The following is a 23,358-nucleotide window of genomic DNA, read 5'->3' on the forward strand; positions in this document are numbered from 1 at the left end:
CCTATAAATACCACTGTGGTAGAATATACAGCCACACATGGCACATTCTCAATAGCTGAGCCCTGCAGTAACACGAGTGAGGCGTCTGTCAGGGAAGCATTGAAATAACAGCAAAAATCCACCACATGTATAAGGTACATCCACCAACATGAGTGGCAGGAGCTAACCCCTTCCAGAGGCACCGTCTCCTCATGCTGCAAAACTGTTACTACTTCAGGGCTTGGTCTTGGGACAAAGTAATACTATCCTATGAATTGCTCTTGAATGGTCACCAGCCCCTCTTGTGTAATTTTGTGTATAATCTAGTAATATAATATATTTATATTATATATTATACAACATATAATAGATATTGTATTATAGATATGCATATAATATTAAAATATGTATAATGTAGTATAATATAATATAATGTATGTAACATAAAACAATGTGTATAATCTTTGTATAAAAAAGCCCTCTTCCAGAACATTTCTGATGGAGTTAGATAATGCAGCCTGGCTAGAAAACGAGAAAAGTGAAACATGGTATTGAAATGAGAAGTGGGAAACTGGAGTGGTCTGGAACCTGCTCAAAGTAATAATGCTCAGGAGAAGAAGGCAGTACAGTTTTCCATGGTGGGGAAACTGAGACAGTCCACTCTGGTTAAAGGGAGGGAGTGTTCCTCTAAGATAGTGTGCCAAATACGTGGTATATAAAATAGCAACGAAGACAGATTATGCAGTTGAGCAATTCCATGTGACCAGCTCAAGAAGGATAAAATAATATCTTTAACCTGGACATCTGGGCCACTGGACAAATTCTTCTTTTAAGTAGTTGCAGGAGACACATGTGTTTCTCTTATCCACAGAGGGCTGTTTTCAAAGCTTTGCTGTAACAATTCACTGAGATGCTAACACTCTAGGATCTATGAAAAAAAAATGTAAATATGAAAATCCTCTGTTATTCAAAGGGATCTACATATGTATCGATTGTGATCATATATCGAGGGCTTCTTTACAGGCACATTAGTATGTTGTGGGTTTTTTTAATTTGTCATCATTAAAGAAGTCTATATGCTGGTGAAAGAATTCTGGAAGGAGAATTTGCACATTGCCACACTGAGAGGGAGAAATTTACTAGCTACTTACAATTCCCTTATTACAAACAGACAATGCTAACCTCATGAAGCAACAGAAAAAAGGAAAAAAAGATTTTTTTTTTTTTATGGGTGTTTACTAGTTAATGAATCACAGTATATTTCACTTTGTAGGATGCTTTTGACTGAAGATCTCAGACAATGTCAAATGTTTATGTTCTATTTATAGCATTATAATTTTAATCAGGTATATTACACCAATTTTCCAATCTAGTATTATGCAGTACTAGTGTGTGGAAGGTTTTGTGTGTTTATAGCTATTCTCTTTTAACATTTACTACAATTACAAGCATATTACAATTAACAACATTATTACAATTACAAATATTTTCTTTTGGAATTTGTTTAAGATATTTTGTGTTCAGAGGTTAAAGGAACTGACAAGAAGGATCTGATCTAGTGCTTTATAATCTGATGTCCTTAAGGAATAGCTTTGTCTATGTTTAATTGAATTCCTGTTGAGCTCTTACTATAAACTTCCATGTATATTTTATTGTGATTTGCCATGATCAGATCATCATGAATTAAAATTGATCATTCCTACTGTAGCAGTTGGCTCCAGGAGTTGAGGCTTCATAAAAGAAGCCATAAATGCCCAGTATAGGAATTAAAGACAAACTGCCAAAAAAAGTAGTTTTTAATTGGAGAACAAAAATCTGCAAATACAAAGCTGAAGAGAATACATTTTAATGTGAGATTTAAAATGAAGAAGCTGTTGTATTATACAAAGTTGAGCTGTTACCAAAACAAATCTGTAACATGTTTTTTATATAATCAAAAATTTTGTTGTTTGAAGTCAGACTTCCTTTTTTTTCTAAAAGTGGTAAAATCATTATATTTTATTAGGCAGATTCTGATCTGAACTAATGACTAAACTACTGTGCAACAACTCTGAATTTATTCTGTTATATATATCAGAATTTGCCCACGAGGGTCTAACAAAATTAAGTAAAGCAAAAAAATTTACACCAGTAAAAAATGGAGAAAAATGCTGGCTACTGTAATTCCTATAACTGGGCAATATTTTGCTGTGCTATTACGCATCGTGCTCCTAGTTGAAGATAAAGTATTCTCATGATTGTGCTGTTCAATTGAAAAAACAGCGTTAATCCAAAATTCAAGACCTCTGAGACAGGAACAAATATGTTAGAATCGTTGTATGTGTATGCCATTACCATTCCCATTTCTCTCTTTGCAGTTTGCTGTTCCAGAAGACACTCCTGAACTTGCTGCTTTTTTATATAATTCCACAATTTCTCATTACATCAGGAGAAGGGATGTCACAGTGGCAGAATCTCACAGGAAAAACTCTGCAAAAATATTGGTGAGCTATCTAAAAGCTATATACTGGGTCTGTGCAGGGAAAGGTGAGACTACAATACCACAGGCAAGGCAACTGGGACAGGTCACTGTATTTTTAAAAATCCAGACAATGCTGGAGCAACAGCAATGCTGTCTGTCCTAGGAAAATAGTTCTGATTAGACAGTTTGGTACCTGAGTATTTGGACTTGGCTGTATTTTCAGAAGTTTTTTCCACTCCTGCATTCAAAGTGCCATCCTTAGCATACTTCAGCCCTGTAGGTGTCTCCTGCCTTTGTCTAAAGGCAATGTGCAAACACAGTGACCTTGAAATCAGTCAAGGGATTCACAGTCAGTGCTTTCCATCTATTTTTATGAACCTTGGGCAGAGTTTCTTTCATGCTGTCCAGTCTCTTATTAAGCTGTTTACTGCAAGCTCATGCTTTAATTCCTTGACCTCAATAGAATTTGGAAGCAAAGAGCCTCACAAACTTAAGTGCTCTGGACTAAGATAATAATTATACTTCTGAAAGTTAATTTGGCAATTTTTATAACAGGAAGAATAGAATCTGAAAGTAATCTGAAAACTGTAATATTATTAAGAACAAAATCACAGTTTAACCCATTTTAAGCAATAATCACTTTCATCAACCCAAAACCCTAGGAAGAATCTGATTCCACTGGGTCTGAAGGAAAAATGCAGGACTTTCAAAGACATGCCAGTCAATATCACAGAACACTTTATCCATTCTTCAGTGATATCTTAATTTTCAGTCATCTTTCTGAGTGACTAGGATCATAGGCTGCCAACATAAAAATGACTGCAGCAACTGGAAGTGGTTAACAAAGTTCTGAAGCATGCACTGTTTTTGCAACTTAAAATATGAAGCAGAGAATTTTCAGCTGCTTGATGCAGAGGGATCAAACATATTTAGTGGGGTACTCAGTAATATGAAATTGGCACTTTGATGAGCGTTCTTCTAGTAAAATATGCTTTTGATAAGCACAAATTAGGATAGGATTGGGTGTAGTGATTACCACTGGATATATAGAAAGACTTTTCCAGGGTGAGCATAGAAAAGCAATATTATTGTTTCAGTTAGAAGGTGTCCCAATATTAACGCCTTCAGCATTAGTGACTGCTGATGCATAATTTCTTTTATTTAATTTGACACATTGGAAGTACACACGGAAAATGAATGTTGCTATGGAAAAGACTGATTGGCCAAAGATAATTCTTCATTTAAAATTGTAATTTTTTAAAGAAATTTTAAGTTATTTTCCTTTTCATCAAAGCATCTTCACAGAGAGAAAAAATGTTCTGAGAAGCTCTTATTTTATTTATACTATTGATTAAATATTTGGTTTCTTTTCCATTAGTTCAAATGTTATGTTGTTCTGAAAATCACTACAGTCTAAATGCATTACTAAGAAAAACAGAAATATGTATTCAGGTCCTAAAATGTCAGCCAAAAGTAGACTTTTTTGCATACTAATGATTTGTTTTGCCAACGTGTGTCTTTGACCACTGTGATTAACGAAAACAAGTCTTCTCCTTCCTGCAAAATAAATAAATCTGTTTGGAGGATGTTTAAAGCCAAATAAACAGATACTTTAAAATATTCATTTAAAAAAAAAAAAGTTTATAGCTGCAAATTCCAGGGTTTACAGTTTCATTTTCAGTCAGATATAGAAAGCAGCAATTAGGCATACAGCTTCTGCTTATCCTCTAATAAGACAGAGATTTGTGAGGAAAGCTGTCTATAAAGATACAGGATTCCTTAAGGGTGTTTTCAGATTTGTTCCATGCATCATCATCTCATTTCCTGAAGATTGGGTATTGGTAGTGCATTCTCACTCTCACTAGGGAATATACTTACTTTTGAAAACTTAGCTTTGTTTTTGAGGTCATAAGGCCTTCTGTCATGGGAGGGATTCTCTGCTTTGTTATAAAAATAGTAATCAATTAAAACCTCAGCCTTCCCCTGAGTCAAACAAAACTTTTCAGATAAAACCCATTTGTATATACATTTTTTTTATTTTTATCCACAAACATTTAATCATTTTTTATGAGATCATTTATCCTTTCTATGCCCTAAACAGCCACATAATTCCTGTGGTTACCCCATGAGACTCTGCTCATTCCCTTCAGTGGCTTCCAGTCAGCTTTTAACCTTTAGTGTGACATTCTTCTGGCAGACTTCAGGAGTATATAGCTTTGAATTGCAATGCTTGGCTTTTGCCTTCAGCCTTGTGTATGAGCCAGAATCACTGCTCATCAGGAATTTTTCATGGACAAGAAGTTTCAAGTAAAGCAACTAATGAATCTCAGCAAATGTTCTGGCTTCTATGATGTAAATATCAGTGAGAAAACAAGGAGAGTTAAAAAGGAGGAAACATTTAGCAATACAAATAACTACTTAATGCATAAAGAACAGGAAAAAAAGCGTTGAATCATAAAATGATTGATAGGGGGGAAGAAGCACATGTTTTAAAGTATTGGTAAGTGCCTGGACATTTTAAGAGTTCTTCTGAGCAGACACTGTTGAAAATGATTACTTTTATTTTCTTTATTATAGATAGGTGTTTGCATTCATAGGTGATTCAAAAAGAATCTGTTCCTTGATTTAGAGTTATCACAATGACTCATGTATATTAGATGAAATTACTGATTTCAGACTATTTAGCTCTTTAAGGAAAAGTTCATTTGTTTTTGCTTATTTATAGCACTTGAAAATTATTTTGTTTTCAAAGCATAAGTATGATTTCCCTTTATTTTTTTCTCAGAACTGTACAAATGTGAAGTGTGTCTTAATTTCGTGCACTGTCGGACAGCTGGAAAGAGGAAAGAGTGCGGCACTAAAAATCAGGTCCCGGCTCTGGGCACAAACATTCCTGGAGGTAATGCACACAAACATTTGTTTCTATACACATGTAAAAATATTTTTTATTTGAGCAGATATTTAAAAATAAAAATTATTAAATTAAGTGGGACAAATGTAAATACTTTTTGCTACCACTTTCTTTGAAGATAACATCTCAATGGTTTGTGTCCAGATTTTTTGGATGCTGCTTACTTTTCTTTTTCTTTCTATCACTCCTTCTCAAGTTTATGTCCCAAACCCTACTTGAAGATTCCAAGATTACTTTTAAGTACCTTTACTCATTTTGCTTCTGCTTTCTTGGACTGACCCAAATGTTCTGCATTTATAACCTCTTTCCCAATGGAAGGTTTTTCTTGGAGCCAAACATCATCATCACGTACACTATGTCCAGCTTAAAAATTCATTGTTATTTATTCTCTATTAATCTAGGGAAGAGTTGTATGTATCAAGCTCGTATAAGACATGACACTCATGTAGTGACAATCTGTTTTACTACTAAAAGAAGGGACAGAGTGAATGATGGGAAAAAGTAAAACTTCTCTTTGCAAATTCTTGCATTTCCAACTTCTGCTCTCAGGATTCTATTCACACTGCATAAAGGGACCTGTTGGAGTGAGTGCAGAGAAGGGCCACAAAGATGACTGGAAGAATAAAACACTTCTGTGAGGAAAGGCTGAGAGAGCTGGGGTTGTTCAGCCTGGAGAAGAGAAGGCTACAGGGAGAGATTTCAGCACCTTCCAGTACCTAAAAGGGTCCTCTGAGAAAGATAGGAACAAATCTTTTAGCAGGGCATGTTGAAGTAGGACAAGGGTAATGGTTTTCATCTAAAAGAGGATCTGTTTAGGTTAGATGCAAGAAAGAAGTGTTTCAAAATGAGGGTGGTGAAATGCTGGAACAAGTTCCCCAGAGAGGTGGCAGATGCTTTGTCCCTGGAAACATTCAAGGTCAGATTGGACTCTGAGCAGCTTAGACTAATTGAAGACATCCAGGCTTATGGTAGATGACTTTTAAAGTTCTCTTCCAATGCAAATTATTCTATGATTTTGTAAGGCAGAGGGATTTTACTGTGAGCTGTTACCTCACAGCTGGCTGTGTGTTTGTATTTATGTGCCATTGTCATGCCTTTAACACTGGAAAATACATGGCAAAATTTATAATTCCATTTGCTGTTTTTAAGAAATACCTGCATCTCCTGTCTTGATCAAGCAGATTTATTATTGGCTTCTTTCCCAAGGAATTTAGAATTCCTCAGTCTTTCTATCTGGAATGTAAGAACCTTCCTTTGTTCCCTACAGTAGGAGAAGAATTCTATATATTCAGGGGACCTCTTACCCTAGAAAGAGATTAATTGAGGATCTTCAGTTTACAGCTTTAAATTAAGCTCCTCATGCCTTTGAGTTAATTTCTCCTTTCCCTCAAATATAAAAGTAGATAAAAGAAATTCATTCTCACTTTCTTTCCTGGAGAAATGAGAGCAGATAGGATAGTATTTCCAGAAAGTTGAATGCCAGCACAGTAGCTAACCAAATCCATAATGGGTGCAAACGTCTGGGAGATCATTGCTCTCTCTTGGTGTACAGGACTATGGCAGTGGTTACTTGAAAGGTTTTTCTACCTATCTGTCAGGAGGCCAGGTCACATTCTGTGTTTCTTCTCCAAAAGCTGTTATAGGACCTCTATGACTGAAGAGCACTTAAATTCTGTCCCCACTATCTGGCCTTGCTTGAAGAAAATATATTTCTGTCTTGCTCAGTAACAAAGGACATCCTTTCATATACTAAGTGAACTAATTCCTGATTTGTCAGTGCATTTTCTTTCTGTGAGCAATCAACCCCAAGAAACTTTCATATCCTTTCTTCAGTTCCATTAATACAAATGAAATGCTTTTAAGAGGAAGCATATTTTAAAAATGTCAAATATGTCTAGATACTCTATATTGGACGTACCTCATTTAGGTTTGCTGAGTGAGTCATCTGCTAGTGCAAAAAAAGGGCAAAGTCTGGTTCAAATTTTAACCCTAAAAGCAGGACAGCTTGGATGTCTCTTTGTCCTTTCAAATCTGGGAATTGGCATGGACATCATTTTGTGCAAGCTTTTGCAAAGGACAGAAAGTACCAGTATGTAAGCATCTCTACAGCTATAAAAGAAACATTTCTATTGGGAAATAGAATGGGTATTTGATTCCTTTTTTTTTTTTTCCAATTCCATTAAGAGACTGCTGGACAAGCTCACACAAGGTAGTCCCTGTTAAGTTCAGGTAAGAACTTCACTGCACTGGTTCTCTGTTCCTAACACATAGAGACAAGCAGAGAGGCAGAGATATTATCCTTGACTGGAATAATGTGTGACAATTTTGAGCACTGCAGTGGGCAAGCAGTAACACAGAGGATCTGCATCTTTTTCTTCACCTTTTTCTTCACTAAGCTGATAAAGCTCCCTTAGCTACCTTCCTTTCTGGGAACTGAGCCTGATGTATTCCAGATCCAGTTAAGTCTTTCTCCTCATCATTCTGCTGGTGAAATATAATTAACTCTGTAAGGGCCAAAAAGAAGGTCTTGTGAGAAAATCCTGTGCACAGATCTTCAGATGAAATTTCTCGGTTAGTTACAGCTATTTCAGTGGAAATTCGCCTCATTAGTATTTTCCTAAGTTTAATTTGTATATATCAAGAAATATCTGTAAGAGATTAAAGTTTAAAAAAATAATGAGAAACAGTTTGAGTTTTTGGCTGTGACAAAATATGTGTAACAGTTGAAATAAACTAGCTACAGAAGATACAAAATCTCCTTTTTTTGGATAATGCTTAGTAAAAACAGAATCTTTTTCTGGGATGTAACCTTTGTTAGCCTGATTTAGGTTCAGAACAAATATAACTTCATGAAATTCAGTGGCATGTTTAACGTAAGAGCAGTGGCTCATTTTATGAAATTTTAATAATCTGAAAGTTAGATGCCAAAGCTGGTTGCTATCTCTGTAGACTGTGACAAGACAGAAAGGTATCTTCAGAGGATGCATTTTCCAGCTGATTTGAAACATCTCTCTGTCTGATCTGGATGGGGGGAAGGGTCAAAGCTGGACCTTGGGGCATGGGTGTGTGTAAACATGCCAGGCAATGCCAGTGCTGCAGTCCCTTTAGCTCCTCCTTGCTCCTTAATAAACCCTGCTTGCTTTGCCTGCACCTCCCTTCACTCAGTGAGCTCCAGGCAGACGTGGATTTTTACACCAGCTTGTGGGCAGGGACAAGGGTGAGCCATCCAGATGCACTGGGTGAAAAGACCTTGTGGGAAATACTCCTACCAGATTACTCTACTGGCCTTACATACCCTTGCTATCAAACAAGCCTTTTTATGGGCTGTGATTTTACCTTTTCCCTGTAAACATTTCTGTGTCCTTAGAATAATAATTTGCAAGTCTTGTTAAGAATCAGAAAAACTCAAAGCAATGGAATTTTTTCCTAAGTAGGAAAAGGTAGTTCCCAGAGAATTATTGCATCATCCCATTTATGTCTAATTAGCTGCCAGAATAATGTGATCCCTATTTCACACGCAAACTTGGAGACAATAAATAGTGTCCTAGGGTCTGGTTGTCTTCCTTCAACTCATCTCAAAACAGATCCCTTTTTCATAGCCCCTTTTAAAATTAACAGTTACACAACCATCCCCATAAAAGACTGTAGAACATAATTATTTTCCTAAAAAGGGTATGATCTGCTCTTAGTAAGTTTGCAACCATTGTTAACTAGGCTGAAATCTGCAGATTCAAACTGAGGATTAAAATGCAGTTAAAATAATCAGGATGAGATGATTGTGAACCAGGAAGGACTGTCCAAGGGCCAGACTGAACCCCACTGTCATGCTTTTGTAAAGAAACTTAGGATAAAAGTCTCTAGAGAAGCATTGCATTTCATGTAAAAGTTAATGTAGAAGTTTTCGTATGCCAAAGAAATAAGAAGAATGGTAACATACAAAATTCTTCAAATGTGTTATAATCTAAATGAAGACATGATGATTTGCAGAAGAAATTGTTGGTGCTCATTAAAGCCGAGAACACAGTGTCGGGATGTTTTTTCTTCTTATAGATATGCTAATGCAAACCTGAGAAGGATTTTATTGGAAATTATTGATTTATGCTAGTATGAAATAATCAATGTTTTTCATCAAAGTTATATGGGCAAACATGTATTTTGTTGCCACAAAAGACCTGTCATGCATTGAGTGACTCCTTCCTCTTCCACTTAGTTTAACCGACAGCAGCTGACCCTTTTGTCTCTTGACAGTTGTAACCTGTAACCTTAAAACCCAAACTCCCATAACAAATAACAGTTAAATGACGTGCAGTGATTAGACATGTTTGAATAAATAAAGCAGCACAAATTTCCCAAGCAGCCAACAAAGATAGAGACAGACATTGTGCAAAGGCCAAGAAGAATCACATACTTTTTTGGATTAACTTCAAAGTCTGGACCGTAAATATGAAAAGTCAGTAACTGCCTAGTAACTGACTTTTGGATTCAGATTTGCTGATCAGGCAAATAATAGCCAGATTCATTCAAAACAGAAACAACCTCTCATGGTTATGTTACGTTGTGTTCTGATGGGGCTCCATTATGCCCCCATTTGTGTAGTCATATTTCTGAGTCATCTAAGGGATACCCAAGGGGACCTGGCCCAATATTCTTTGCATGGATGGGTACTTTTTGGGGTAAGACTTAAAGCTGGCTTGTAAAACATGTTTTGAAAATGCATTTCTAAGTGATGAATCTGTATCATCTGTCTGATTTGTAACAACCTTCAGTCTCCAAGCTCTTTGGAACTTGTAACATTGTGGGATGTGGAATTCAGTGCATTCTTAGCTACTCTTTCATCCTGTACTGAAAATTTCTCATAATGATACAAATCTCCTGGGAGAGCTAGGGGAGGCAGCAATGTACCCACAGAGAGTGTGTAAGGTTCCCAAGAAGTTTGAAGTTTATTGAATTTTCTTTTTAATGTTACTGAATATAATTGTATTGTTTCTTTTTTGACTTTTTGACAGTCCCAGATATGTGATTTTGGCACTCTTGATCACATGAAGTTTAATAGTTAGAAGGGAGAAAAATCTAGTTTTAATCAGAAAAAGTTGAAAAGCAAGAGAAGCACCACTGCATAATGGTGCTCTCTTGGTACTCAAAGTCATATTTTGGCTTCTCTGTTAAATACTCATTATTTCAATGTTTCCAAATGTGCACTGATCCTGCTTTTTTTTTTTAGATGCCTAAAAATGGAAATATATGCTTGACATATTAACAGTGATGTGTGCTGCAACACTCTTATCTTAACTGACTGACTGGTATCCAAAACCTGAAACTAAATATCTAGGCTCTCTGTTCAACATATGGAGAAAATGTGACACCTCAGACAAAGTGACTTGCATTAGCCATCAGGTTGGTGCATGAGGACTATTCCTTATCAGGAGGATAGACACGCAAATAAGGATTTAGCAGGAATGTGTCCTGTCCATCCTCTCTGAATAAAGAATCCAAAAAATTGTTTAGAAGGCACCTATAGAATAAGATTAAAGACTTGAAGAGGACTTGGTTTATTCATATTAATTGCCAGAAGCAAGAGCTGGCAGTCCAGTGATTAGAGAATTGAGGACTGGAAGACAAAAATTCAATTCAAACTCAAATTCAAACTCAATTCAAACCCACATCCCTGCTTTATAAAATTATGGTGTTCCCTTCTGCTGAAGCTGCACCAAGGATATAAAAAAATACTGAGAGGTCTGAAAGGGTATAGAAAAATAAGAAGACCATGATGTAATATCTTGTTGGTTTGGACCATCAACTACAAGTCCTCCCAGTCCTGACATCCTCTCACGTTTGCCTTCATTGCCTGGAATTTGGAGCTGTCACCACAGCTGGAGAGCACCTTCCAATGAGAAATTTTGTTGAGAAACTCCATATTTTATTACTGGTGAACTCAGAGCCTCTTTAGTGTGGTAGAATTTCTCTAGGCTGGGTAATAACATAAAGAGGAAATCATCAACAAAATTTTCAGTTGCATCAAAACACTGTTGTTATTTGAAAAAACAAAATAAGTAAAACCCAAAACTTTGGTTGTGGCCAAAAATACTTCATTATACTGGATTTGATTGTTTATGTGGAATGAAGGCTAGAAAGAAAGAGACATTTGCATGGGGCTGAACTAACTCTAAGTCTTTTGGGTACAACCTAGTTTTGTTTTCATTAATTTTTATTTAAAACGAATGTTTTTATTTAAAAACAATGTTGTTAACAAGAGCAGAACATATCTTGATAGTATAGGTAATGTAGATATATGAAGAAATAAATGGATTGATAACTGTTGTAATCTGTATATTGAAGTCTTCTGGAATCGCATAAAAGCTGCCTCTATTATAAGTTAAAATTGGCTGTCAAAATGAATGTAAAAAAAATATATGAAGTCAAATAATATAATGATAAAGAGAAGGATGTGTTGATTTTCAGAGTATTGTCTTTGGTCACAGCTTTATTTAGGTAGAGATATCCTCTTGCTACAGATAGCACAAATACTTTTTACCATGTGTAAAGAGTCAGATATAAATTTTTAAACAAATTATTAAGGAGAAGTAGTTGTATGAGCTCTACTCTCAGCATTTACTTAAGCTACTCTATTGGCAGCAGTCCAGGTTTTGGGAGGTATTGGTCAAAGAAACAAGCTAATGAATTCCCAAAGCATGTATTTAAAAGGCATTGCTTACCCTCCTGTCTTTAAAGTGTGCCAGACTCCAGCAGATACAAAGGGAAACTGATTTTAATCAAGCAGTGCCAATATTGTTGTAACAGCACTGAACTCCATGTGCAAAAGTCTTAAGTTCTTGGGGTGAAAATACCACCACAGCATGCAGCTTGCTATAGGGGAAGTATGTGCATTTCAGCTAGGGAGACTTCACTAGGCTACATCTAAGCAGTAATAAAAAGAATTTCCAAGAGCCTGAACAATTCTCCAGAGAGGCAATGGAGCAGTCATTCTGAGGACTCTCTCCAGTAGCTGGACTCTTCAAACCTGCAGAACAGCAATGATGTGTGAGTCTTTAAGCTGTAAAGATTTTGTTCTTCAATCTAGCTCCCTGGGATCCAGATCTGTTCCTGCATTTCAGTGTGATCTCTGACCAGGATGGCCACATACCTTAGAAATGCTTTGGGGAGGTCAGCTTCCTGCAGAAAGCACCTCCATTCCACTGGAGCCTGGAGAACTGTCTTTCAAATTGTCAAAGATTTTTCCATCAGTTCTCACATTATTTTGGTTTCATTTGTATGTAGGAAAACACTGCACTGAATATTTATTGGGAACACTTTCCTTTATTTCTGGCTGCTTTTTTGTCTTGCAACTTTTAAGAAAACAAAGGCTTCAATTCAAAAATCTTTTTGTGAAACAAAAGCATGTAGAGAGAGAGAAGTTTTAATAAATACATCATCAGGATCTGCCACCCAGGCACCACAGGGAATAGCCATGTTTTGCCTGCTTCCCAGAATATTGCAAACTACTATCTCAGCAACGAGCATGAGATCGGGTTCTGCTTGTTCTAACACAAGGGGAACCACAAAAGACCAGTGTAGTTAGGGCTGGACTCTCTACTGTTGATCATTAAGCACTGACACAAATACCAGATTCTTTCTTCTCCTTCCTCTGAGCCATGACTAAGTCCTCAGCTTGAATTTCAAACCACAATTCCTGCAGCTTCCAGTAAATACTGAATATTTAAACATACACTATTTAGAAAATGATACAGTAAAGAAATGCTGTTTCTTACAATTGGCTTGAGAATTATAAAAAAGGCTGTAGGAAAGACAGCTGCTTGTATCTCAAAGGTGTTATACAAGTAAGAATCCTGTTTGCAACCAATGTTGACCACAGTCATTGTTTTCAAGTCCTTTGCCACAAACACATAATTCTGTAAATGCAGGAAAATATTCTCTAGTCTTTTATAGTCTCCATTCCTGTACTCCAGCATTTCCAGGAGTCTAATCAAGGGTTGAGGCGAGTTGATAGCTGTGGTCACAACCCAAGTTTACTAACCCAAGCCAAGCATTAATCCACAGGAAGTACCCTCCTTGGACGTTCTTGTTGCTGATATAAGCTGAAAATTAAATAAGCCATGTATAGTAGGTGAAAGGCTTTATTTTTCCATTAGTGCTGTTTCCTTTATAGGAGGTTTCAAGAAAAGTTAATGCCTTTACTGTACCTTAGCCAATCCAGCTGAATGTCTAATGTCTACTTCTTCAATAACATATTCTGCTCTCTCCATTACAGATTACATTTATAAATCATATAATCATATGATTTATATCCAGAATCCTGCTTGATATAAATTGCTTAAGATTGAAAATATAAGGCTTTTTTTCCTGAATGCACACCCACAGAAACATGCTGAGATTTTGTGTGAGGAGGAATCTAGTGCTGAAGAATAAAATATGAAAAATGTCTTGAGTCTGGAAATGGAAAATAATTAACATGATAAGGAAATTTTTTTTTTTGAATATCACTTCATAGATGATCAGAACCATGAATGTTTATAAAACTACCTATTTACCAAGCCTAATTTTGCAAACACTATTGACAGAAATAGATAGATATTGATAGTTTGTTTTGAAATAGTTTCCCATTTGATGCTATCTTTCCCATTTGATGCTTAGATATCTCTAAGCAGCTGATTTGACTATGCCTGTGTAGTTGTTTGAGACAGATGTTTTAGAATTGCTCTTTTCTAGTATAGGCCCCAAGGAGAGGTTGAATTTTCTGATAATAACCATTCAGCTGCTCTCAATATTTTAAAATAACAAAATTATGGCATAAGCAAATTAGTTCCAGAAGGCAATAGATGTGCTGGCTTTTTATCACCCTCACATATTTGCAGAGAAAATTAGTTTTTTAAAAGGAGACTGAATGGACAAGGCAAATACCAGAACTACAACCCTGGAGCTCAGGAGAACACCCTTTACAGGGATCTGTTTGGAAGAAGTTCATGGAAAATTATCCTGAAAAAAAGAGAAGTCCAGAAGAACTACTGATTCTCCAGGATCATCATCCTTTAAGCTCAAGAACTGTCCATCCTGACAAGTGGAGTTTTACCATCTTGTTACAATCCAGACATACAAAGATGGTGATAGGCTAAAGGTTGAATTCAATCATCTTTGAGGTCTTTTCCAATCTTTGTAATTCTAGGATTCTGTGAAACATAAAAGAGGTGGAAGCAGAGTCAGTTTACCCAGGGCAGGGGTTGGATAAGGAATGTAGAGAGTGTCTGAGAATGCAGGGATGGAGTTGGGAAAGTAGAAGCCCACCAGCACCTAAGCCTAGAAAGGGATTTAAAGGGCATTAAGGAGGCTTCTGTAAGTGTATCAGCAGCCAAAAGAAGACTAAGGAAAATAAAGGTCTTCTCCTGAATGGAACATAGAAAAGGCTGAGTTACCCAAGGCTTCCCTCCAGCACTTTTGTCTTTACTGGGAAAATCTGCATACAGTAAACCAAGGTCTCTGCAATCAGAGAGGAAACTTGCAGCTATCAACATTTATCTTCAGCAGAGAAATGTAAGGATAGGGGAACATTTAAACAAAATGGACATACAGAAGTCCAAAAAACCTGATGGAATATGCATAGAAGTCCTGAGGGAGGGGCAATCAGAATATGAAACTTTTTTCAATTATCTTTGGGAATTCATGTTGACTGGGGAGAATTCCTGAAAACTGCAAAAAAGCAAATGGTAACACTTGTCTTCAAGAAGAATTCAGAGAACTATAGGTCAGTCAGCCTTATTTCAATCCTTGAGAAGAGAAGGTGATGGAGAAAAAAATGTGGAAGACATTTGCAAACATCTCAAGGACAGGAAGATGATTGGAAGCTGTCAGTGTGGATTTACAAAAGGGATATCATGCTTACTGACCTAATAGCCTGATAATTTGCAGATGATAGTGAAGTGGAAGGAGTGGTTGATATGCCAGTTGTTTGTCCTGCTCTTCAGAAGAACCTCAACAGGCTGGAGAAGTGAGTCAGCAGGAATTTCATAAATTTTGACAAAGGGAAATGCAAATCCTATGTGCCAGTACATAGGATTATTCCAACTAACCAGGAAGGCAGTGTTCTAGCAAAGGATCTTGGAGCACCATGGGATACAAAGTTCAACATGAGTCCACTGTGTGTGCCATTGCAGAAAACAAAGTCAATCACCTGTTGGGCTGCATTAGGAAGAGCACTGCCAGCAGGCCAAGGGAATTGATTCTTCCTCTGTACTCAGCATAAAACAGATCTGGAGTTCAGTCCTGGACTCCCTGAGACGTGTGAGTCGTGGATGTACTGGAGCAAGTCCAGCTAAAAGCCACAAGGATGATTAAGGCCTTGGAGCATTCAATATACTAAGAGAGGCTGAGAGAGATGGAAAAGAGAAAGCTCAAGACAGATCTCATCAGCATGTGTAAACATCTGACTGGAGGGGGTAAAGAACACACTGCAGGGTCTTCTCAATATCAAGGAACAGGGAGGAAGCGCAAATTGAAGTACAGGAAATTCCATTTCAACATTTAAAAAACCCTTTTTTGCTTGGAGGGTAGTAAAAGCTGGAACAGGTTGCTTCTTGAGATTGTGGAGTTTCCTTTCTTGGAGATATTCAAACCCTAACTGGAATGGTTGTGAGCATACTGCTCTAGTTGATTCTACTGCGCCTGTGCTTGGAGGAAACAAACTCCAAATATGCTCTTCAGCCACAGCAGTTCTGTGAAAACTTTGGGGTGGGCATGGTCATTCAAATGCATCCACATTGGCTCCCAGGCTTATATTATGCTTATTTCAGGTCATTTTCACAAACAAACCTTTCTCTATCTGTGAAGGAAAGAAATAGTAGCCCAAATTATTAAGGGGTCTTTTCACCTCAGTCTTGGCTCAGCAAAAGAGATGAAAAAGGGAAAGCAGTTCTTTGAGAGGGTTTATGCTTTTGATGAAACAGGAAATGACAGGGAAATACTGAGGAAAAGATGCTGAACAATCACAAAGGACACAAATCTTGTCAGTGGAGGAGAACTCCTAAATGTGTGAGAAATAGAAGGAATGAGAAGGTTTTGCAGAAGGGGATTCAGGAAGTGACAATGGTGTTCCAAATGTGCTGGACTGAAAAAGCTGTTGACAAAAGGAAAGACTGATTTACTTGTAAAGCTCTGTCTTTCTGTGAAAATCATCAGCCAAACATTGTGTTGAAGTCTGATAACCATATTTCATAAAGGATTAAGACAGGTAGCAAAAATAGGATGATAATAATATAGAAAAAGGATATAACAGTCATAACTCCTAGCCCTCTGAATTCCATTGACCATATTAGCACTTAGCAATATAATGCTTCTCAGAGAATATTGAAGCACTTTCAAAGTAGATCCAAATCACTACCCCAGATTTACATGGGAAGGGATATACAAGATGAGTTGCATGTAGTGTCACCCAGAAAATCAATTGCACATTTTGTCTGCACATCTTTGGGTTTGTTGAAATGCTTAATGACAGCTACGTGAATATTTTACTAGGTGGCCAGTTAAACAATGGCTGTTGTACATTCCTCTCACATTGTTACAACTTAGTAAACAAGCAAGGTGGGTAGGATTTCTGAGCTCTACTGCACTAGGAAATCAATCATGTTCTAAGTATACCTTGGTCTAGGTGACTGCCTTGGCAGAGGAGTTGGACTAACTGATCTCCAGAGGGCCCTTCCAACCCAAACTATTCTGTGATTCTGTGTTAGTGAAGTTCAAAGATGGTTGTTCCTTCTATTGTTTGGTGGGAAGGCACAGGCATTTCTTTGATGTTATCAGGAAGCTCTCCCAACCTGGTGTCAACATAGACCTGTAAATGTTCTCAATATACCCATGCTGGCTGTTGAGCTTGGTCAGCACAGGTGAGGGTTTAAAACATAGATGCCCTATAAACTTCGCCCATGCTTTTAACACACCAGTTTCATAGAGAAAAATGAGAAACAACTGTATGAATCTTTCTGCATAGCTAACCTTTCTTCCCCATTTTCAACATGTGGCCTTTGTATTGCAGGTTCATGCTGTATTTATCTCATGGACACATATAGGTCTCAATTCCTGCACTCTTCACCAAAAGAAACAATCTGACTTATGAAATCAGTGCTCTGGAGTTTTTGTGTCTATTTATCTTTCATAATGTTTTTAAAAATAAACATGGGTTTTAATAATTTCTTTTTTTCTATCATTTTAGAGAAAGAATGATCTGTACAGTCTTTCTTCCAATGTTTCCTTTGAAGTTAAGAGTATGCCATATAAAGTGCAACCAGCAAAGCTCCCTGAGGGAAGCATAGCAGTAAGTAACTGAAAAATATATCTTTGTGTGAAGCATATGTATTTGGTCACTCTCATCACAGCTGTGAAAGTTCTTATAGATGAAAATATTGAGATTGGTCTTTCCTGTATTTCTAGTTTAAATTCCTGAAGTAATACCTAAAGGAAATAACTTCATTGCTTTCTGTGGAAGTTGATGATACATGAGTCTTACTACATTTTAAAATAATTTCTTGTTGAACTGATGTGCAGACTGCTTTATTGCAATTCAGATGGATTTTTCACCCAAAAGACAACAGAACTGTGAAAACAAGTATCTAGTTACTTTGTTTGGGGTAAAAAAAATCCAGAGGAAATTTTATGCAAAATCCAGAATCATATTTCTGTCAGGTTTAGAGAGCTCACTCTTCTCCCAGTCAGCAGTTCTCTCACACAAGCTTGTGCATTGTCTACAGCAGCTTATCTCTATTAAGCTGTATTAAGCTTTTTTGATGCCCTGATTTTCAGGAAGGTCTGTATGCCTTTTAGGGTTGCCACCTCACAGCACATCAAGTGCAAAGATAAAAATTTACTTGGTAATCCTTACAGAAGTGAGAGATAGATAGATAGATAGATAGATAGATAGATAGATAGATAGATAGATAGATAGATGCTAAAGTACTTGCCTTATTTGCAGACTGGGATTTGTATGGCTCTGGACTACTATATGAAAAATTAATTTTGGAGGCATAAATTTGATTTAATTGTTTGCTGGTGCCAAAGGACTGAGTTTGGAGAGCACATTAAAGTAATTTGTTTCTTATGGTGTCTAATACCATGGTTAAAATTCTCTCTATTTTCTCATTACTGATAAAGATAAGGAAAATATGAGAGCAAAAATTGATTCTAGTATAAGAGTAATGTGAAATTTTAAGGCTTAATATTTTCACCTTTATAAAGATTCATCAGTTACAGTCCTTCTTTTAAAAGGTAAGCTCAGTTCAAACTTTGCCAAGTTGAATGTAGGAGTAGGGACAGAATACTTTCTTACTTAGAAAACCAACAGAATAATACACGTTGGAGCTTACTTAGAGTATATTTTAGAGAATACAAGTTATAAAGTTTTGTTTTGCATACACAGATTGAAGGGTTGATTGATACTTGCTCTGGGAAGACACAAGGTAAAATCTTGGTTCTGTGTGCACAGTGATTCTAACCTCCATCATCAGTAGAACCATGATTTCACTAGAGAGGATTGGTGCTTAATGCAGTATTCATCCAGAAAGGTTCAAAGGCACCAAGCTGCCAGATATACTCAGGCTCTTTTTATTTTCTTGCAGCATGTGTTCCATACCAGAAACACATGTGCAGAATTCTGTTGATAGTGGGGCCTTCATCTGGACTGGAGTGCTTTACCCCAGGTGATAGCCTGCTGTTCTCAACAAGTGTCAGATGATCTACCAAATGACCAGATAAGCGTTTCATTCTTTTACTCCAGCCAGTATAAAGCTTGTTATTTGCAGCAGATGATTTACAGCAAAATGCCTGTAATGGCAACTGTAAAATGTTGAAAAATGATAACGCTTTTATGTCGTTTCATATCTGGCCATGGCAGTGGATGCTTGCCAGCTCTACAGCTTGATGTGTTATATGCACCAGTTCTTTGATGTTCCACTTGCAAGAAGAAATATTTCCTTGAAGTTGGGCACAGTTTAATATTTTTGCTCCTTCTGAAAAAGATCACTAGTTGTGTTTTAAAAGCTTCCAAAGATTTTTCTTTCAAGGTTTATGATTTTCCTTCAGACAATGAAAGGGTGGAAGTGGATAACAGATTTAAATATTTTTAAAATCAATTTTCAAAAGTATATAACTAATAATCAGCTAGCACTTTAAGGTTTATATAAAGAAGATAATATTAAATATATATCTAAATTATATAAAGAAGATAATTTTAAAGAATAAAATGTTTGTCCTTCATTTAATTCTTATAATTAACTTAATTCTTATAGGGCTGGATTCCAGTTAGGCAGGCTGATATTTACTTTAGGTTTTAATGTCATGAATAATCCCATGCACATCAGTAACCTACAGAGCCATGTTGTCCTATTTGTAGTTCTAAGGACTTTATAATCATGGAGTATAGGTCTTGAACACATAGATCTTGAAGACAGGGTCATGATACAAAGGTGTGTGAAACATTAGGGAAATGTAAGAAAATCTGGATCTTTTATAGTAAAACATTAGAATTAAAATGCATCAAACAGAAAATTAGCATGGAGCTTAAATCAGAATCCACTTTCATCTATATTAGTATTTCCATTAATTTTGATAGTCTTAGAATTGCAACCATATATTATACAACTGGTTGAATTTCCTTGCTTACAGCTATTTCATTCAAGAGAAATTTTTCAATTTTTTGCTACAAGTATTATTGTGATAAATAACACTGTCTTGGTGAATTTCATGTGCAACATGAAAGTACTTTTTATTGCAAAAAGTACAAAGTTAGAATAAGCAGAAATTTGTTTTATTTTAGTTTATGATTCTTGTGCCAGTTTGGGAGTTTAATAAAATATGGTTGCATTTCTTAAACATTTGGTAAGATTTTTTTCCTGTGGATACCTTTAATCTAAACTGTTTGACCAGTGGTCATCCTCCAGTGAGTAACATTGGTTTCAGACTAAGACCTATAACTTTTTTTAGTTATTGTAACTTCAGTAGTTATTGCAACTAGTTATTGTGACTTCAAGCTTGAGGGAGCTTTTACATTCTATTTTGAGTATTTTTTTTGAGAATTTAAAAGGATGTTATGCTGTAATGGTTGGATGGGGACATGGAGAAGTACAAAAGAATTCCTGTTTCTCAGCCTCTGTAAAGAAAATTTCTGAAGACTAAAGGAAGGTCATCATGGGCAGCAAAAGCAGTAGCACTAGAATAATAATTAATTTAGTTACTGTTTCTTAAAGTAGCAGAATAAATTATTGAGAAGTTATTTTTAGTTTTTGAAGTGTGTCTTCTAAAGAACCAGGGAGAAAAAAAAACAACTTTGTGAGAATACCACCGGGATGCACTGAATTCTGACCACAGATGCTGGAAGTTTGCACCAGTCAAACTTAATCCCATCTATACACAAGGAAGTGCCAGTGAAGCAACAGATTACTTCTTGTGCTTCTTTCTGCTTTGTGCTCCCTTGCAGAGGAGTCAAAGACTATCCTGAAGACAACAAAATCAGAAGCAAAATCCAAACTGGATTAAATACAGTGGCAAAAATGCTACTAATTATTCTATATACTTACAGTGAGCTTAACTATGTCACATTTTTAAAAAGGCACAAATTAAAAGCCTCCCCAGAAGAACACTTTCATAAGCAACGAATTACTTTAATGGAACCACAAGAAGGGTTATGAAGTTAAGACTGTCTGACAGCATCTGTGCTAAGACCATTGTGGATTTTATTTCCAATAGCAAACAAAGGCTCTGTCCATAACTCTTAGGTCAACTTCACCCTCATCTCACTCCCTGAGGCAAATGTCATTCTCTGGCCATCTTTGGATACCAGAAGTGTGAGATGTTCACCCTCATCTCAGTGTCAGAAGTCAGGTGGCTCCTCTCAAATCTTTTGAGATGTGCTTTTCACCCACCTGACAGAGAATCAAGCATTGTTTTCAGTGTTCAGCATAAATTCTTGTCCTGAAGAGAGGGGAAAGCTAACAAACAACTAAAGTACAGTGTTAACATGCAACACTTGTTTAAAAAATCCACTTCATATTGGCCACCTTAGATGGAAACATTCCCTGGCTCTGATCCTGCAGTACTAAACAGAAATCCAAGCTGAAAATACAAACTTGTTTTAAATCAAAAACTATTGTGGACAGCATGGGGTAAAGTGACAGTCCTCTGTAAAAATGGTGAAACAGGGCAGACAAAACTGAAGGAATGTTTTGTTTCTGTCTTCCCCTCCAGCTTCTGCCTCAACTCTGTGGGTGTTCAGGACTTGCAGTCTCAAATTGTTTACAAGGACTTGCAGTAGTAGCCTTGCAAGGCTTTGTGTAGAGTATAAAGGGGGGCAGCCCAGGGACATTATATCCTACTGGTAATGCACACAGGCAAGAGTGAGACTGATGCCTACATATAATCCCCTGCTCAGGAAATAAATTTCAAGTACTTAGCACAACCATTCCCTTGCTTTTAAAACCAAAGACAAAGAAGAATTTATGGGAAAAGGGTGTGGGTTTGACAGGATGGTTTCAAGATTTTAGCAGGAAAATATTTCATTAGCATTGGCTGCACTCAGGCTAAAAGAGAAGGGTAATGTGCCAGCTTTGCACCAGTGTCTGCTTGATACAGGATAGACCTAATTTCTGCTGTCTGTTTTGCTCATTGCTGATAATCTAAGGATTATGAACATGATATCCTGCTTTTCTATAAGATTACAGTTTCTTGTTTATGTTTCAACATTTGTCAAGTTCCAGCTGAGCTACTGAAATTAAACCACAAGTTGTCCTTGATGATCTGTAAAAGCAGAATGACAGAAGGAGGAAGGGAGAAATTATTTTGAACACAGGCAGCACAAGGAAGGCTGAGTGCTGCTACACCACTCATAATTGTTTAGCATCTTCAGAAAAATCCACATGTCCTTGTTTAGATCCATGCTGATAGGTGCTCTGTAGATATCAGAATAAGAACTACCTTGTGTTGCTGTTTTTATAGCCTAAGAGGAAAGAAAACACAGCACACAAATACAGCAAATATCTAGAAGTGTCACATAAAAGAAGGCATGGAAAGACAACATGTGTACTTGTAGTTGCATAAACTGCTGTCAAACCTAATGAAATCTACCATCCCTAATGAAATAGTCTGCACTGATTTTAGAAGGATCTCAAACATGTTTTGAGGTCTGGATTAACCCTACCTAACTTTGTACAGTGAATTGGCACACATTAAGAGTCTAGTTGTTGCTCTGCTCCTGTGCAATCATATGCTGCCCTATGGGCTATTCAGACCTAAACATCACACAGCAGCTTACTTCACCCCTGTCTCAGCACCTGTGGTGTTGAAGTAGTTACCTTAGATTGGGTTAAACTGGACTTGGTGCCCAAGGAACCAAATGTGGTTCAATCAAATACTATCTGAAGAAATTTGTAAACCAAAATTTCCTCCTACTCCAAGAAGTCCTTGCCCACTCAGATAGTTTCCATATCCAGGATGTAAAATTTCAGTAGACTGTTGTCATGGTTTAGGAATGGTACTCTCCAGTTTAGTTCTCCTACTGTGACTCTTTAAACCATGCACTGCTTGCATGCTTCCCTGCTTTCCCCTCCCTCTCACCCTGCAACAGGATGGAAATAAGAATTGAAGGTACAAAACATGAAGATCACAAGTTGAGACAAGACCAATTTATAGGAAACAGCAATAAGATAAGAAAATTAACAGCAACAGCAACAATACTATGCCAGAGGGTACAAGAAAGGAAAGACTGACAGGGAAGCTCCCTAATAGACAATACCAAACACTCCCTCTGCCAGGCTTACTCAACTGGGAGGATCTTTGGAAGAGACTCCCTTTTGCAGCCTCAGGTAAATATCGTGAGCTGTTATAGAGTAACCTCCAGGTCCTGGCCATGCCCCCTTCAGGCCACTCCCAAAATTAACCCTTTCCTGGTCAGACCCAGGATGTCCATTATCATGCCATCTGTACCTACCCAGAAGCTTGTCAGAATCTTTTTTGTTCTGTT

General features: G+C 36.9%; 1 protein-coding gene across 1 annotated transcript in view; it reads left to right on the forward strand.

Moving 5' to 3' along the window:
• The window catches only part of ITGA8 (integrin subunit alpha 8), a 111,710-nt gene that overhangs the window by 80,105 nt on the left and 8,247 nt on the right, over window positions 1-23,358 (forward strand). Inside the window, exons 26-28 of the mRNA XM_031503826.3 lie at window positions 2,337-2,462; window positions 5,226-5,339; window positions 17,566-17,667. Coding sequence (XP_031359686.2) covers window positions 2,337-2,462; window positions 5,226-5,339; window positions 17,566-17,667 — 342 coding nt within the window. The remainder of the gene's footprint in view (window positions 1-2,336; window positions 2,463-5,225; window positions 5,340-17,565; window positions 17,668-23,358) is intronic.

The sequence above is a fragment of the Lonchura striata genome, chromosome 2 (genome assembly GCF_050655825.1).
Source record: "Lonchura striata isolate lonStrDom1 chromosome 2, ASM5065582v1, whole genome shotgun sequence".
Lineage (NCBI taxonomy): Eukaryota > Metazoa > Chordata > Aves > Passeriformes > Estrildidae > Lonchura > Lonchura striata.